This window comes from Gambusia affinis, linkage group LG19 (assembly GCF_019740435.1).
Source record: "Gambusia affinis linkage group LG19, SWU_Gaff_1.0, whole genome shotgun sequence".
NCBI lineage: Eukaryota > Metazoa > Chordata > Actinopteri > Cyprinodontiformes > Poeciliidae > Gambusia > Gambusia affinis.
Window position 1 is genome coordinate 3437505 of NC_057886.1, and position 18413 is coordinate 3455917.

At 41.2% G+C, this 18413-nt stretch overlaps 1 protein-coding gene across 29 annotated transcripts in view; it reads right to left on the reverse strand.

The window, feature by feature from the left end:
* nfixb (nuclear factor I/Xb) overlaps nucleotides 1-18413 on the reverse strand; it is a 186231-nt gene that overhangs the window by 20616 nt on the left and 147202 nt on the right. For 8 of the 29 annotated variants that reach the window (XM_044099276.1, XM_044099279.1, XM_044099278.1 and 5 more), the window contains 4 exons: nucleotides 17908-17943; nucleotides 15717-15847; nucleotides 11858-11932; nucleotides 2339-2467 (listed from right to left, as the gene is read on the reverse strand). In XM_044099276.1, the coding sequence (XP_043955211.1) occupies nucleotides 2339-2467; nucleotides 11858-11932; nucleotides 15717-15847; nucleotides 17908-17943 (371 nt within the window). The remainder of the gene's footprint in view (nucleotides 1-2338; nucleotides 2468-11857; nucleotides 11933-15716; nucleotides 15848-17907; nucleotides 17944-18413) is intronic. The other 21 variants (XM_044099282.1, XM_044099305.1, XM_044099288.1 and 18 more) reach the window with 7 other exon arrangements.

The following is an 18413-nucleotide window of genomic DNA, read 5'->3' on the forward strand; positions in this document are numbered from 1 at the left end:
GCCTATAACCTCTTTGCTGTGATAGAGCCGGGTCGGAATCGGAGGCGTTTCGACGCAGGAATCAGACAAAACTGCATCAAGTCGTATTAGCACGCTCGCAGTTGCGCTGCTGATAATGAATTTGGAGAACTGTGGTCTTTGGCAAACAATCACTCTGGATGTTTTTTTGGGGGGGGGTTTGTGTTAGAATATTGGCACCAGTGAAGGGGGGAGCCTCAGAGATTATGTGAAAATAAATATGCAGGATTCACAGAGGACTAATTAAAAGTGAACAGAGTAAATAGAAGCAGCAGAAGATGAAATGTTCTGACTTTTTGTTCCGTACTGTAAGCACGGCTCTCCAAAGGCCGGGACGTCTTCGATTTCGGTTTAATCCAAATGTTTCTCTCTTTAAAATCCCCGTTCATCCGTTTAGTCATGCAAACTTTCTGCTAACAATTTAAGATGTCAAGCTTCGGCTGACGGAATAATTCTGACATCATCTGGGCTATTTTGTTTCAATTTTGGGAAGCAATCATCAAAAAAAGCCTGACATGTATTACACATCTGTTCTACGGGAGAAAAAAAGTGTTCATAGTTTGAAAGTCTGCTGCAGTAAAAAAAGTGGACAATTTACAGAAATGTTCTCCAACTCACGTAAAGTATTAGAATAAAACACTAATTCTATCAAACTGCAAAAATCTGCTCAACCACTCAAAGACAGCGCCATGATTTCATTGCTTTAACGCAGCATCTTCACACTGAAGCACGGTGGTGGCAGCATCATGATGAGATGATTCTTGCCCAAAGAGACTCTTTAGAGTTGATTGGAAGATGGACAGAGCTCTAAATGGGGCAAAACAAACCTATAGAAGTGTGTGCTAGAATGGCCTAGTCAAAGTCTAGAAGACTGAAATCTGGTAGAAAATCGGGGGCAGGACTTGAATTTTGCTGGTGCTTCAACAAGGGGCGGCCTGGGCAGGCTTAATCGACTCACGCCTAAAATTACATTTTTAGAGATGTAATTGCAAGAATTGTTAAAAACTCTGTTTATTTTTCCTTCTACTCTCCAATTAGCAGCAATTAAAGCAACAACTCTAACCAGCTCCTCTGTCTGTGCTGAAGAAAATCATCTCCACAGCATGATGCTGCCACCACCATGTTTCACAGTGAAGGTGTTAAAAATGCTGGATTTTCCCTTTACTTCACAATTCCATATGACATTGTATTGGTTCAGCGCTTAAGGGGGAAGAATTCTGTAATATCGACTTTTTTGAACTTTATATCATGCTATAGAAAGTTATTCCCTCACCAAGAATAACATCATTTCTCTTGCATGTCTGAGAAATAATTTAATCTTCATGGCAAAGATTGAGCTGGGTAGACCTAGCCCCGCCTTTGAGGTGAAGCTCCACCTCGGAGGTGCAGTTTATAGGCTTCTGCCTCACAGAGCAGCTCACAGCACAGTACATCCACTCTGCTCCTTCAGACTAGTCAGCAGCGGTTAGCAAACACCTGGTGGAAATGAAGAACTGCTGAGTTCATTACAGGAGCTACGTCTCAGTGAAACGCTGGTAAAACTGTTGCTCAATGTTTAATAGAGGAGCCATGTTGTGATGACTTCCTGAAGGCGGAGTTTCAGAAAGAGCAGGAGTTTCTTAAAGAGACAGAGCCCCAATTTCAAGGCGCTAAATTACAAAGTCAAATTTCTCTTAAGTCATATTTGATATATAAAATATTTTCATAACAACTGGAGTTAACAGTTATGTGATTGTGCAATAAAATGACACTTTATCAGTCTGGAAAGCACATACTACTGCCCCCTTTAAAATCTTAACAGAACACACAGAGAGAGGTTTGTGGTTGTAAAGAATTCCCAAAAGCTGAAGCGTGAAAACTTCTGCGTGGCACTGCAATCGAATCTGAAACAGATGTAAAGTTCAAGTTTCAAAAGAAGAGTAGACAGATGGAAAAAAAAAAAAAAGGCATCCAGAACCAGGTCAATGCTCTAAGAAATACACCGAGCAGCGCAGATATTCCACCAGCAACTGTCCACCAATAGCCAGGCCCGAAAAAGGTCCAAACAAAACCACACCCAGAGACCCCAGAAGCTCCGCCACCAACACCACCACCTGCACACGACAGAGCAACGTGCCGGCTTCAGATTCCCAACCGCACTCGTGCCCCCCCACCTCTAAACCGCAGTAAGGAGGGGAGGGGTGGGTGTGAAGGGGTAGGAGGGTGGGGAGGGCCTGGAAAAAAGTGTGGGGTAGGAGGAGATGGTGAAGAGGAAGGGGTTGGAGGGGGTGGGCGATCAGGGAGCTGGGGGGGTTTGTTGGTTTGGTTGGGTTGGTCTCACCTGGTCTCACTCCCGCCAGCATTGGCAGTGGGTGGTGGGTGAACGCCATGCGGGGGGACCTCGTCTGGGAGGACAGGGCGCTGAAATCGAATTTCCCCAGCTTCTTATGAGAACCAGGCGACGAGAGTCCTGGCGAAAAGGGGATCAACAGAATGGCAGAACAGAGACGAGGTTTTAATCAAACATGGCTGCTTTTTGTTTACTTCGACTCTACTCAAGAAAAATCAGATCAAGTCAAAGATAGAAAAAAAAAATCAACTACTGGATCAGAGTTCCTCAATTTGATGAAAAGAAGCAAATAATTATGATTGTAATCAACGGACTGATTGACTGATTGGTTTGCTCATTGATTCCGACGTCCATCTTGACATGCATAGGGCTTCCTTTAGGTTGGTTCTCCGTCCGTTGGTGTTCGGTCAGTGGACCGTACCAGGCGGAGGAGGGGGAGTGGGGTGAGGGTCCAGTGAGAGGGCATGTTTCAAAGCAGCAGCGTGAAAGAAGGTGACGGGAGAGAGTGGAGGAAGGTTTGGGTTGGGGGGGATGGAGGTCAAGAGGCCAGGGGCTTAGCTTCAGGACAGAGGAGAGCTGGAAGATGCCCACCGATACGGGACTCAATAACACAACATCTAAGTATCGTGCTTCTATCCTCACACTGGTAACTTTAAAAAAATAAAATAAAAATCAAAGTAGCTCACAGATAGAGAGCCTTGCAAAGCTTTTCACAACACCTAGAACTTTTTCACACTTATTCTTTATGTTGCAGCTACAAATGTCAATGCTATCAAATGAGAGACCAACGCAAAGTCGTCAATAGTTAAGTGAAATGAAAAATCATGACTTCTTTTCAAAGAATGTTGGCATTCAGACCGCCTGTAATACTTTGAGAGAGCAGCTCCGGATGAACTACTAGCTGCAGTTTGGGGGTGGGCGATACAATAATGTTATCACAATTTTGTGGGCGATAAATGGATGTTATCGATTTGTCCACTTCTCTGTTTTTGAAGATTTGAGTTTGTGGAAAATGGGAATTTCTTTTCACACCAATGCACTTCTTAGGCTTCCACAGTTTAAACTGATGTCAGCCCTTTTGTCTTACTCGACAAGAGCGTTTTACTGCCTGTATTTATTTTGACTCTGAATTCGAGCCAACCTGCAGAAGGAACGATTGACAAATTAGCAAGTTTTTAATTTTTAATCCGCATCGCCCAGCATGTATTGTATCATTTATTGTTTATTGTGATAAATTTCCCACAAGCATTTTGATTTATCGTTCCCACGATAGAGTCCAATCGGTGATGTTTGAAAAGTGTTCTTATTGTCGGGTCTGTTTTTTTTTAATCCACTGCTTGTTCAATGGCGTGTCAATAAATATCAATACTTTTATAAATATAATCAAATACAGTTACTGTGTGCAGCTTAGTGATACAAATCACACTTTGTATGTTTTGTGGGGTTATGATTGCTGTGCCATGAAGTTGCAGACATAAAATTAAATAGTTTTTAGTGCCACTTTTATCGTTATCACAGCAGGTCTTCTAGGATAGATGGCTACCAGTTTTAAAAAGATAGAAACTGAAGCTGTTTCCTTTCTTCTGAGCAAAATATTTCAAGTTCAAGCAGATTGGATGAAGGTCATCTTTGGACATCAGATATTTTTTAAAGGTTTTCTTGGCTCTAGTGGTCTTTATCTGAAAGTAGTCGGACAGGACAGAGGGCAATGAGAGAGGGGGAGGACATGCGGCTAATGTCGCCAGGTCGGGACTCGAACCTGAGACTACCGTCACGAGGACTAAGGCCTCCATACGTGGGTCATGCTTTGCCCGTGCGCCACCACAACACCCCCGTGAACATCAGTTTTTAAGTGTTGACACAAATTTGCAATAGGATTGTTGTGTGTACTTTAACTAGCCCATCCTAGCACATCAGTCCATGGCTACGGTCTCAAACCTTTGCTTGTAGCCTTAAGTTGTAGCCATCTTCTGTTTGCGCTGAAAACACTCATCCCCACAGCATGATGCAGACGCCGCCATATTTTACAATGTGGATGGTGAGTTTAGGTCGCTCTGTTTTTAGTGAGATTAAAATCACAGATAGCGTCCTTTAGAAGGCAGTTTTATTTTGGGGCCTAGTAGTTTTAGGTGTGCTGAACATAAATATACAAAACACTTTATGAGTTTTAACAGTAAGAAGCAGTGAGAACCATAAATAATCACCTTGAAATCATTCCCTACTTTGTGTTTATATGCCATAAAAAATTTCTAATAACGCTTTAAAGTTTCTGGTCATAAGATGAAAAAAATGGGGGGGAAAGTTAAAGGGATGTGAATCTCTTTTTGCAAGGCACAGCAAACCGCAGTGTTGCTACAGAGAACCTCAGGAACTCGAGTCAAAACAAACAGCCAGCTCACTACAACTCTTTAGAAATGAATGGGATCCTGAACGGCCTCATATCTGGGGCAGGTTGCGTTTTCCCTCTGATGCCAGCACAACCTGTGCAGCTACATATAGCTGCAGAGGAGCCTGCCAAAACACACACCGACCGATCCTCTGATGCAGCTCTGACTGTCAGGCATTGTACGCAGACGCCTCGAGACATGTTGTATTTCATTATAAGTGCTCAAGTTCTTTTTTTTTTCCCTCTGATGCACACCTACACACACACACACACACACACACACACGTCGCTCAGGCGGAGTGACGAGTGCTGGGCAGGCTGCCAGTGAACGCTTCGTGGGGGAGCCGGAGAAAAATGGAAGAAGTTAAGCGGGAGAAGAGGAGTGACGGCACACATTGATGAACACAATAAAATGTCCCTGAGCATCTATAAATGTCAGAGAGGCTAAAAGGCTGTGTAAAAAAATATATATATATTTATATATATTTCTGATGTCCAAAGATGACCTTCATCCAATCTGCTTGAACTATATATATATAAAAAATGGTCACACTAAAGTACAGGCTTGCTCATCGGCGGACCAGAAACATGGCCATAAGTGTGAGCGCCGCAGATGGAAGAGGTTCTCTTCTGTGATGAAGGGCTGGTGTGGTCCATGCTGAGGGAATTTATTTTGATGTATGGCAAACCAAGGGCACAATTTAGACTTCCGGGGTTTAAGAAGGAGCTCCAAATGGTGCATTTTGAACCACAATGTTTAATATATGCTGTCATAAAAGCCCCAAAACAAGAGCGATCCTTTACACTGGGAATATTTAGGAAATTACAAAAATAAAAAATCCATCAGCGACATCAAAAGAACAGAAAAAAAATGTTTTACTTTCTCTGTTGAGCTCATTTTGCTGCGAATTCACTGGACAGAATACAGTGATAAACAGAGAAGCGAGAGGCCCATAAACTACTAAATGGCACAATATTCACACATATAAAACAAACAGTGTCAAATAAAGACGGCGGGCAACTCCAACAAGGCCCTAAGAGATGTGGAAATAGACTTTACGAGCAGAGCGCATAAAGTCTAATAGCAGATTTCTGTAAAGCTGGAGCTTTTTTTAAACGCTGCGCTGGGAAACGTTGGTCGGCGTTTACCCAGAGCGTTCGGACGCGGCGCGGGCGCAGCTGTTCTTGTGTGGGCACCGAGGATCAAGGAGAGGGAGAGAAAAAAAAAGAAAAAAGGTGGGCGCCGACACTTATGCTCGGCCACGCGGTTATCTCCACATGTAGGAGGGAGGTGCAGACGCAGATTATACATCTTGTTCACCGATTACATGATAAAACAACAACAGAAAAAAAGCTGTGATCAGACTTAGACACACACAAAAATATAATAAGGTGACATCCATCTAGTTGGAATATTTTATTTTAGTCTGTGTCATATTAGCACGTTATGTAACGAATAGTGTGATGATAGCGTGAGAATAACTTTTTTAAAAAGCAACGTGTGAAAGGAAATGTGGGAAGTTTGCATAAGTAGGAAAAACAAGTTTATTATACAAGTAAAAACGCCAATCGAGACGAGAGTTCTGGTCAAAGGGTTTACATCTGTGCGTCAGGTGTCAATCATTTCAGGACTTTTAGTGATGCTCTAGAGCTTTTTGACCTCCAGGATGCCTGAACAGCTTTCAGGGTCAGATGGAAACGGGCAGAGGTTGGACCGAGAAAACTCCTGACGCACTAACATAAGCAGGTCAGCGGACTGGCACACCGGTGTTCACAAGATGAAAAGTTAAAAGAGTGTTGGTGACGCGGAGTAAGCTAGAATTAAAACGAGGAACGACAAATGAAGACGATGAAACGAGTAAAAATGTTCTTCACTTGTAAACCACTAATGAATTAAGTCAGTGAATTGTGTGCTGTATAACGTAATGCTGCACATGTGAAATATTTTTCTGATGAGACGCCACATGACTGGGAAACGTTGTCTTGTTGCCCACTAATGGTCAACACCACAGGTGTCCAAACCTTTTGTGACCCAGGTAAAAATCGGCAAATTTAAAATTATTATTATTTATTTATTTTTTTTCCCCAAATTCAAAAATCATTTTAAAGAAAATTATTTTCCTTTTGCCTACCCAGCAGTAAAATAAAGTGCAATATTTGACTGCAACAAAGCAGAAAGGAACAATTTATTGTAAAGGTATTTAAAACCTGCTGTAGTAAAAGTTTCCTAATGTTTTGGATGGAATGTTTTCTGTTTGTTGGTCTGCAAAATGTTTTTAATCTGTTCCAAACAACTGAAAGGGGAACCTCTGAAGACCTGTGCAGGTTTAACACACTGGTTTAGGGTCTGTTTAGTAGTAAAATGTTTCTGTATGTTTGGGACCCCACTTACTATGATGTTTAAATGAAAACAACAACAACAACAACAAAACAAACATGGCTTGTGTTTTACTGTAAATTTTCTATTTAAAAGAATATACATTTATAATTAAAATGTGCTCCTAAAAGATTACAAAAAAAGCGTCCTTCTGCTTCAGCTGCATTAGCAGTAGTAACGCTAGCTATGCTAATTATGTTAATCGCAGATATAAGATGCTAAACAGTCCAAAATGTCAACTCAGTCATCATTTAGTCTTTCTTTTGGTCCGTACTCTTTTATGGGGATTCACTCTCTGACATGGTGTGATGTCACATCCTGGGACGACGGGTCACAAATCCTCAGTCCTGTTCTTATTTCTGCTCAGGTTATGATTCTAAAACAAATTTTGTATCTGACCTATGAAAGATGAACAAAAACCTAAAGACGTGAGATTAAAAAAAAAATGAAAAGACAACATGTAAGCAAACACATTTGATTTTACTTTTGCATACCTCTATCAGAAATCAGTATTTATTTATTTATTTTATCTGGATCCCAGTTCATTGTGAAAGCCCTCGTCTGCTGTGTGATGCATTCAGTGCCCCCAGGGAGACATTTGCAAAAGTACGTAAACTCTGATGATGTAAAAGTGATGCCATCATGGTTGGCTGAGCTAGGATTTGAGGGGGGGGAGGAAAAAAACAAAAAACAATCTTCTCCAACTGGAGCAGTGAGGATTATACCGTTGCATCATGGGAAATGTAAGATACAGTGTTTATGCAGCTCATGCCAAACTAGACATCCTAAATACTAAATATGCTATAATTTCAACTTCCTTTCAAACAACCAACATCACACAGAATCATGCAAGAATAATAAAATCAGAAAAGTTTCCACTCGCATGTAGAACTTTGATCAAACAAAGAAGGAAAAACAAAAATCCCACGCACCCAAAAGAATTACCCGCTAGCTTTCAGTTCCTCTGCGACTGCAGGTTTCCGCGTGCCAGTGCCAATTATAAGCAGCCTATTATTCATAAATAACTTTAAATTATACATACTGTTTTTAGACCCTGTGATAATTCCTAATTAGTCACTATGTTGATGAAATATCTGGTGGTATATCAGCGAGGAAGAGCAAATGAGGCCCAGATGCCCAGTGAAAGCTTTGTCTAATAAAGCTAACAGAAGTTACTCTGATCTCTCTTTCTCTCTCTCTCTTGCAGTGTGCATGTCAGTGTGTCTGTACACACATACAAAACAGTTGTTTGTTCTTCATTATTTCTGTGTCCTGCTCCTGGCACACTGCACAGCCAGCCTGGCAGCCAATTGCTCCCATGACCCTGCAGTCTTGCCACGCTAACAAGCTAGCGACCACACAAACTGCCGCCGAACCGGTCGGCTAGCGAGCGCGCTCAGAGAGAAACAGCAAAACGAGTAAGCTTCAGGTGAATAAAAGCAACAGTGTATGTTGGACCACTGCCGTTCCCTCGTGGCTTTTGTTAGCAGGCGAGAAGATTAGGATAGCAGTACAGTCATTGAAACATCATGTTTTCTGCAAAAGGCATATTTGCTCCAACTCTGTCAATATCACAAATGCACAGGGGAACCTGAGCCACTCCCTCTTTACCCAAACACTCTGTCTTTCCCCACCACAGAACAGCAAGAGCGAGCGAGGCAGAAGGAGAAGCGGAGCAGAGCTGAGCGGGACACAACAGACTTCATGATGAATTACATGATCACCTGCTATGCCTCAGAGCCTTTCATTCAGGTAGAGATTCACCTCCGGAGCAGGGAGAGGCAGAGGCCTTCCTCTTCCCTCTTTCTCTTGCCCTCCTCCCTTCTTCTCCTTTTTCCACATCTCTCACTCCCAACACCACCACCACCACCACCACCACCACCACGACCACCTCCAGAACAGATGTCTGCTGTAACCCAGTAACTCCCTTTGCTGTAGACACATGGAGTTGCCATCTGGACCGGAACGCTGTTCCTCTCCAGACTGGTGTGGGGTGTGTGTTTGTATGTGTGTGAGAATGTAAATCAGTTAAAGAGCTCTAATGTAGTTCTTTTCTGTGTGAGCATGTGTGCGTCGGTGAGTAAGCATGGCTCGGAGACAGAAGGTGCCTTGTGGACTGATGACACACCTGAGTACCTTTGGTTTTGGTTTGTTTGGATCTTGTGTTGTTTTGTTCTGTGCTGCCTTTCACAGACAGATGAGGCAGGCCTGGGGCAGGTGGCCGCAGCCCCCAAACAGCTCTGTCTAAACAACCAGCTGGATGAGGTGCCGAGGAAACTTCACTCACATCCCCACTACCTTGCCGATGTCTCTTGCAGGCTGCTTGGTCTTTCTCACGTCTCCTCGTGTTACAACCACAAACTTCAGTGTAGTTTTCTGTTTAATTTTCTGTGCATTTTTGTTTTCCCTTTATTCTGACAACCCTATCTGAAACCCAGGACTCTGAATTGCCTTCAGAAATCTTCATAAATAGAGTCTGCCTGAGTAGTAATCGATTAGTTCTCTAAAGGCCGCAGAGGTTTGTTGAGCTCCTTCTCTAATGTGCATTTAACCAGTTCTTCCCCACTCAGTGACGACCAGATTCGTCTCCATTTGCAGATCCTGAGCAGTTCATTCATGCCGGATCTACCTGAGCATTGTGCGCAAGCAGTTTGATTGGCAGCAGATTACATCCGTTTAATGGCCTGTGGATTAAACGACTGGACGGGGCAATCAGCAACGAGCAAATACAAAGTGAGATTGAAGAGAAACTGGCCACTCAAAGGAACATTGATTGGTGGCAGACTGAAATCGATGATTGGTCCCGTGGATTTACATCAACAACATCTTGACCACTATCATCAATCTACATCGAGACTGTAGTAGTTGGGCGGGGTGGCGAGGTATAAATTGATAATTCCATGGTGAAACCTTGTGGTCCAAATCTTTCTATCAATTGTGGCAGATGAGCACATCCAGAGTCAAGTGGACGGGACAAAGAACAAATATACTTAGAGATTTCAAAGAAATTTCAGAGAAATCTATTGGTAGACATTTTGAGCATCAACCCAGGGGTAAATGCTTAAAACTCCACAGGGAGTGGAGTTTTGACCACAGCTCCTCCAAGTTTCCCACATTCCCGCGATGCTCCGGCCCACATTCACACCTACTGAGAGGAACTCACTACCAATGCAGCCAATCTGGCTAAAACCAAATCAAACGTTAACCAGCCAGAGTGAGACTTGACAATGGAGGAGAAAGAGCTTCAGAAAACATTAGTGAACAAACAGCCGAGTTCAGGGAGAAGAAGTTAAACAAAGAAGTAGCCAAGAGGCCTGTGGTCACTCTGGAGGAGCTGCAGAGGTCCATACTCAGGTGGGTGAATAATTAGTCACAAGCTCCACAAATCTGGCCTTTATGAAAGTCCAACACTGTGTAGTGTACACAGCATGTAGAAGAAGACATCCTGGTCAACTGAGACGTTTTACATACAAAAACACAATAGAAAACTAACACTGCACTCTAATCCAAATAAACCATCATCAAGGGGAAACACTGAGATGGATCCACGACGCTGTGAGGAGGTTTTTCTTTAACAGCAACAACAGAGCCGGTCAGATGTAATGAGAAGATGGATGAAGCTAAGAGACTGGGACGAAGGTCCACCTTCCAGATGGACAATGACCATAGATATACGGTGACAACTACATCAGTGATCATCTAGATCAGTGTTTCCCAATTCCAGTCCTCGGGGCCCCCTGCTCTGCATGTTTTAGATGTGCCTCTATACCAGAACAGCTGATTCAAATGATTGCATGACATCTTCTGCAGCCACCAAGAACTGCAGGAGCCTGTTAATCACCCAAAGATTCAATCCAGGTGTGTGGCAGAAGGGAAACACCTAAAACATGCAGGCAGGGGGGCCTGAGGACTGGAACTGGGAAACACTGATCTAGATCAAAGCTTGGGCAATAATCCAGATTCAGAATCTACGGCAATACTTTGATTTTCAGAGATACTCTCCATGCCATCCGACTCAACTTGAGTTATTTTGTTGAAATAAATGGGCAAAAATCTTATCATGTAAAAGTGTCAAGCTAGTAGACACAAACGCCAAATAACATGGAGCTGTAATTACACAGAAGGCTTCTGTTTTTCAAAGCAAGGACACGTTGAAGCTGTGGTTGTAACGAGACAAAATGTGGAAACTGTTCTCTAATTTCATAAAATAATAATAAAAATATTAAACCACTGAGTCAAACTTTACTTCTGAAGCATGTGGTGTGATAATGTGCTGTTTGGACACAATGAAACAAATACCAATAAAAATCACGCTTGCAGAAACAGCAGAGCATTCACATATGTTAGAAATGTGCTGGAGATACATGGGCATCCAGCGCACGTTTGATTTCTTTCCCACACAATCACAGCGACGTCTCTGAGGCGGACAGGTGGTGGACGTTATGGAGCTACTGGGCTACCAAAAAGACGTTTGGCGAAACCCACAATGGACATCACAGCAGCAGACATCTGGTAGAAACACAACCCCACCCAGCAGCAACAGAGCCAGAGAACAGGACACATAAAAGCAGGGAGAGGAAGAGGAGCGGAAAATAGTAGGGGAAAGACGGGATGGAAGAGCATAGGAGAGCTCAGAGAGCTCGCAGACAAAGGCAAATAGACAGAGGTGCATACACAAGCTGAGGGTGTTGTGAGCGGAAGGAGAGCAACGTACACATGTACACAGTAGAATGTTTAATGTTCTAACCATGGTAAGGAAACTGCACTCCATCGCTCTCATGCTTAATCTTCCTCTCCTGCACACTGGCCAAATGGTGCTGCACTGAAAGGCCAAACAGGGGAGAAAGGGAAGAGTTAACAATGGAGGAGGGGAGGAGAGATAATGACAGACACACACAGAGAGAGAGAGAGAGTGAGAGAGAGAGAGAGTGGAAAGAAACAGGGCTGGTTAAATAATGAGCAAAATGAGATTTTAATGCTATAGAGCCCAGCAAACATCTGTAAAATGGTTACATCACGACTGCTGGCAGTATCACAAAGGAAGCGTAGCAGAGGGAGTTTCCTGAAGCGAATCCCTTCAGTCAAATGCTACACCAGTGAAGTCACATTGTAAATACATTTGATGAGATAGCCATCGTGACGGTTGAGAGTGCTGTGAGCAAAAAGAGTGAAAGGTTAGAGCTTTGCACAGAAGTGGAGAGTCAAACCGGTGTTACTTCGGTGGGAGGCTGGACAAAGGAGACGGACATGAATGGTGAGACTCAGAGGGCGTCTAGAGCAATGAGAGGGAGTTATGATAGAGCTGATTACGGGTTTATGTGGAAATTATGATTAATAATGAAGAATAACTACTTCCCAAGATCTTAATTAATAGCTAATAAATGTTTTTGTGTGATACAGAACATCCTGCTATTGCTGGTGCACCTCTGCAGAGGAAACGGTTACATGTTGCTAACGTCTATGTGTTAAAGCTTAAATAATTAATATAAAAGATAAAATAGCAGTGCAATAATTGTTGCTTTTTATATATTTAAACTTCCTAAATAAACCAGCTGCAATTCAATCATGTTGTGCGTTTCTTTTTCCTTTTTTCTTTCTTTCCTTCCTTCTTTCTTTTTCTTTTTTAAATTTTTAATAGAAATGTGTTAACATCAAAATAGAAAATATGTGGTGTGGTACATTATATTAATGACAAAAAAAAAGTTTTTTATTTTTTAATTTTAAATATTTTTATGAAACCATCCTATTTTCCCTCAAGGTTATTTAAATATAAAATCTCAGACGATCCTTGCTGACATTAGCAAAGATATTAGCGATCCTTGCTAATATTGTGTAATAAATGTCTTAAAGAATATTAAAGATGTTTTAAAGAGTATTAAGTTAAGGAAATCCAGGTTTGAACAGCCTTGCTTATTTTGTGCAAGGCTAACCCTAACCCTTTTTCTTTCAGGGGTTTTTTTCAGCTTAGCATGGTGGTAGCCATGCTAAGCTACCGCTTGCTAGCTTAGCATGGCAACAAAATATAGCTTGTTTATTGTGTAGTGAATCAAATGGTTGCGTCTTTTGCCACTGGAATTACAGAATGTAACAATTGTGTTGCATCTCATGTATGTTGAGGAGAGAAAGTGTTACTTTCTCATCATCCTAGCTGTTTCACATCACTCTCAGTGTTTATACTAAGTATGCTAGTTTAGCTATGCTAGCTGCTAAGATTAAAAATATTCTTTAAATAACGCCTTATACACGTAGAAAGATTTGCTTTCCATATTTAAGAGCGTTTAATTGATGGGGAAGACTTTGCAGTTTGCTGCTTAAGATTTAAAGCTAAAGACAGTGGGCCTATTTATTACTCATTAGCGTCTACCGCCAAGAACGTTTTGCTAGCTTAGCGTGACTGGAAACGGGAAATTAAAACCACATACTTATTTTGAAAAGAAAAAGCTTACTAAAATTTATTTCTCGCCTGAAATTTTGAACTAGAGTGAAGTTCCACTGAGGGAAAACATTCGCTTCAACCCAGCCGTTTAACGTCACTTCCTGTACTTAAAAGTTAACTAACTTGGGTAACTATATTAGTTTTGGATGTAAGCTATAGACTTCAGAGTTTTATTACATGGAAAAAAACGTAGGGAAAAGCATTTAACACAATGAGACCTAGTGTTGGTTCTGCAGTTTACTACACAGTATAAAACTATTTTCCCCCCGATGGGTTTCTACTGTTTTTGATTTACTGTGTTTCAGAAATAGTTGTTAAGCATTTAATTGATTTATTAAGGTGAAAAAAACCCCTAATCAAACCAACCCAGCCCAATGTGAAAAACTAACTTCCCACCAAACCTAATAACTGGTTCTTCCACCCTTTGCAGCAACAACTGTTGTCAAGCATTGGCAACTGGCAACTGGCAATATATCCTACATTGCATTTTATTTTGCTGTGGGGAAATTTTGGCGAACCCCAATAGCAGAATTGTTCTGATTTAGCGATTTATTTATTATTTATTTTCTCCAGCTCTTTAAGGTCATTCCACAGAGTCAATATCAGATTTAAGGCGTAGCTTTGACTAGGCCATTACAAAACCTTCACTTTGTTGTTTTTCTGAAAGGTCTCAGGGATCCTTAAGCTCTTTTTGGGCAAATTTAAGAAACTGAAGAAAACTGTATACTTCTTACCCATGAAAAATATACAGAAGACAAATTAAAAGTCAAACCCACTCTGACGAACTGTTGAAAGATTAAAAATCACTTCACTTGCAGTTTATGGAGATCTTGGATAACGGACTGTGTGATTATATAAAGTGTCACTTTGGACACATTTCCAGATATTGCAGCGACTTTTGAATGTCTAATTTTTGCTTCATTAGAATTGAGGCATACCTCTCAGCTGACAAAATCGATTTGTTCAAAGCATTTCCTGAAATATCGGCACCACGAAGGCTAAGCGCCTGCAGCTGGATAAGTCAGTGGGGGAAACTGTGGCAAACAGACTGATCCTCTGGCTCTGGAGGCTCTTTGATGGAGGGTTTAGTGGTTTGGAAGTGGAGAATGGGAATGACGGGGAAGTAAAGGTAGAAAGAGTGGGGGGCAATGCAACACAAACACAACAAAACAATTTTTTTTTCTATGGCAGAAGGTGAGATGTGGTTTCTGCTTTAGGATTGAAACATATAGAGAAAAAAAATTTTTTTCCTGAGATTTAAGGAAACATTTGACATTTCTGGAAGATTCTCCGTCCCATAAAAGAGGATCACAAGTTACTAAAAGACGTAAAAACAAACCAGACGTGGCCAGAAGTTTATATACACTCCTTAGGATGTTAATGTCGTTAATGTCATTTTAATTACGACACGTTCTAAAGGATGGAATAACTACACAACACACAGGATCAAAATCCCACATCCTGACTCAAACTTATCATTAATAGTGGGACCAAATTAAAATGCTTAACAGAGTTAATTGTAATTAATCACATTTTAATTAGTAAGCTGTCAAAATAAATAAAATGTTCAATTCAAAAACCCTTCTTGCTACTAATTGTAAATATTGATCTGAGCTCAACTACAAAGACATTTATCGCTTTTTTTTTTTTTCTGTTAGTACTTGCTAAAAACTTTGTGGAATATACTTGCTAAAATAAACTGTCAAGACAAGAAGTTAAATATCCAGTCAGAATAATCCTGGAAGCTTGTCAGTGGCAAGAAAAGCTGTGGATAAAAGTAAATTTAACAAATATTAAATGAAGTGCATATATTTAAATTGTCCTCTCACGTGGATTAAGACAATTCTCAATAAAGTCTACATATTAAAAATCATTTCAGTTCAGTTTCACTCTCTTCAATAACTGCTTGTAAAGCATGAATTTTACTATAAACTTTGTAATTTTCGGATTAGAGGCTCAGCCAGAATCACTGTTTCCGTAACTAAAATATATTTTGTCGAGAATTTACAGAGCATGGTAATCACAAACGGGAAAAATCAAATCTCCAAAAATGTCAAACTATTCCTTTCAGTCCAAAAGGAAAACCTTTGAAAAGAAATGAGGAGGGGAGCTAACTCTCCCGTCGAGGCCTTAGGAGGCGCTCAGCATGGCGAACGTCCAGAACCAATACCTGCATCCACGTCATTGGGCCAGCCGCTGGACTGGGAGCTGCTGCCGGCGGCCGGGGAGCGGCCCGAGTAAAACACATCGTCCACAGGGCTCTCCATCTCACTGTCGTCGATGGACTTACGCTTGTTGGAGCTGAAAGAGACGGAGACGAACGTGACTACAGAGCTCTACCAAAGAGTCCAAGAGGGAACCAGGTGATGTCTGTGTGTGATGTCACTGCACATTGCTGCCCACGATGCCTCGCAAAAGTATTCACACCCCACTGTCACATTCAAACCCACAATCGGGTTCTTATATGAAAGACCAGCACAGCACGTGTGAAACGTAAAGAGAAACGTCTCTTTTTTTAGTTTTTTTATTTAGTAATTAAAATCTGAAATGTGTGGCATGCAGCACCAAATCATGATGCTGGCACCTACGGAAGAGGATTAGGACCGCTGGGGGGAAAAAGGAAAAAAAATAATTCAGATTTTTTTTTTTCCTCTGAAGATTGAAGTCAGGATTCTTTTTTTTTTATTTCCTTTATTTAACCAGGAAAAACCCCATTGAGATTCAAATCTCAGTTTTAAGAGGGACCTGGGCAGAAACCTGCAACAACCTGATTACACAAAAGTAAAACTAATTCATTTTCTGAGGAAAAAAATAAGAATTGTGAAAAAAATGTAAAAAAAAGAAAGAAGTCAGAACTCTAAAAAAAAAAAGAAAAAGTGAGAATTTGGAGACAAAAGAAAAAAACTGAATTTGAAAAAAAAAAAAAAAAAGTTTGATTTCCAAGATTAAAGTCAGATTTTCTTTCCCAGTGATCCTAATCCAGGAGTGCAATGGTGGGGAAAAAATCCAGCTTTTCTAAAAATGAAATCTTCATGGATTGTTGGATAAAATCCAAGATGAATTTATAGATGCTCAAAGCTTGGAATTTGTTCTATTGCCTCGCCCAGCTGTTTGTCCTCTACTGTTTACCAACAAACCTCTAAAGGCAACTTGTTGACTTTTTAAATTTCTATTTAAAAGTCCCAGAGTAATTTTTTAACTTCTGATTCTGATACCAATATCTATATCTGAGGTTTAGTATCTACGAATCCGATACCGAAAAACAATTGAAATGAACTAAAAGCATAAATTTACTGAATTACAAATTTATTTGGTAACTTTGCACCAGTAATAAATCAACAGTTTCACAAACTTGGTTACACAATTTTAATTTGTTCAGTCGGTGCAATTCGGAGTATTAGGAGTCAAAGTAAAATAAATAACAAACGAACTGAAATTGACAAAAACAAAAGGTTGACTACCTTGGTCCAACGTGTAAAAAAATAAACTGGAACAAACCTTCTTCTTCTTTGAAACAGTTCAAAAAGTGAATTAGGAATTCTAAATGTGATGGAAAATAATAAAGCGTGACGTCACTCGGAGCACAAAGCACAGAATTAGACTGAATAGATCTGCCCTTATGGATCGGGGACATTGCTACATTTAGAATTTTTTTTCAATATCGGGACCAATACAGATATCAATATCGGATCGGTGCGTCGCCAGTTGTTTCAAAACTCTGGCGTAGTTTGTTTTCCATTCACTCCTGTAAGCTGGTCCATTTAATAAAATCCCGATAAAAACATCCAGTTGGTGACTGTACTGCCATAAAAGGCAGGCGAATGCTTTCAGCGAGGCATTGTGTTTGAGATCCTAATAAATGTTCATGCATTATTCCCGGGACCGTGGAGGGCTGACGTGACTGCGTAATTCCCTTGGAGTTAGAACGGGGGTCTACATAAAAATCAAGAACAATAAAAAGTCCCTGTGTCAAGATTTGTGTTTAGTGTGTTGTTTTAATATTATGTTACAGCTAGAGGGGCTTGGGGGAAGCGGGGAGCAGAGAAAGCCAGCTGGAGACAGTGTGACAAGAACAGGGCTAGAATATTAATAATATGTTGGCCCAAAGCGGCGTCCCATTAGAAAACACACAAGTGGTTGATCCTGAAATGCATTGCTGTGCGAGTTGGCGGCTTCTTCTACGTCTGTGACCAATAAAGTAACGGGGAGTGTTGGAATACAGAGGGGGGGGGAGAGGTTGAGAATGTACAGCATGCAGATGTATGAGTGACGGCGTGTTGTTGCGTTTTGCTCGAGTGCAACAGAGGGATCTGTGTTACATTAGTATCGGGGGAAGAGTTCTCTGCAGAGAGTGTAACTACCTCCGTGGGAGACTTGCATAAAGCTCCATTTCAGTCCTGCAGCGTAAGACAAACGGGAGGAGAAAGCAGAAGAGAGCGAGAAGTAAAAACAGACACAAACACAGACGGGCCAGCAGACAGGTTGGCGGGGGAAAAGGAGAGGCAATGAGTTGAAATTAGTAAGGAAGGCAGGAAGGAGAACAGGAAAGAAAGACCACAATCAGAAGCAGAGCAGGAAAAGTACTGAGAAGCTACTAAAGACCCTGATGATGTTAGTGCTAGAGACACACCAAGACATCAGCTAGAGGCATCCAACAGGCTGGTGGGAAACTCAAGAATCCCACATGTTCTTTCCAAGCAGTCTTTTCTACAATCTGCACACATTCATATTGTGAGTCGATGCATTACGGAGTAGGGGCGCACCGACTGCAATTTTCTGGCCGATCACCGATCTTTAAAAAGCCTAATCTGCTGAGACAAATGTTTTGGATTTTAAAAGTTGCTAAAAATCCTGGCAGCATTTTTGT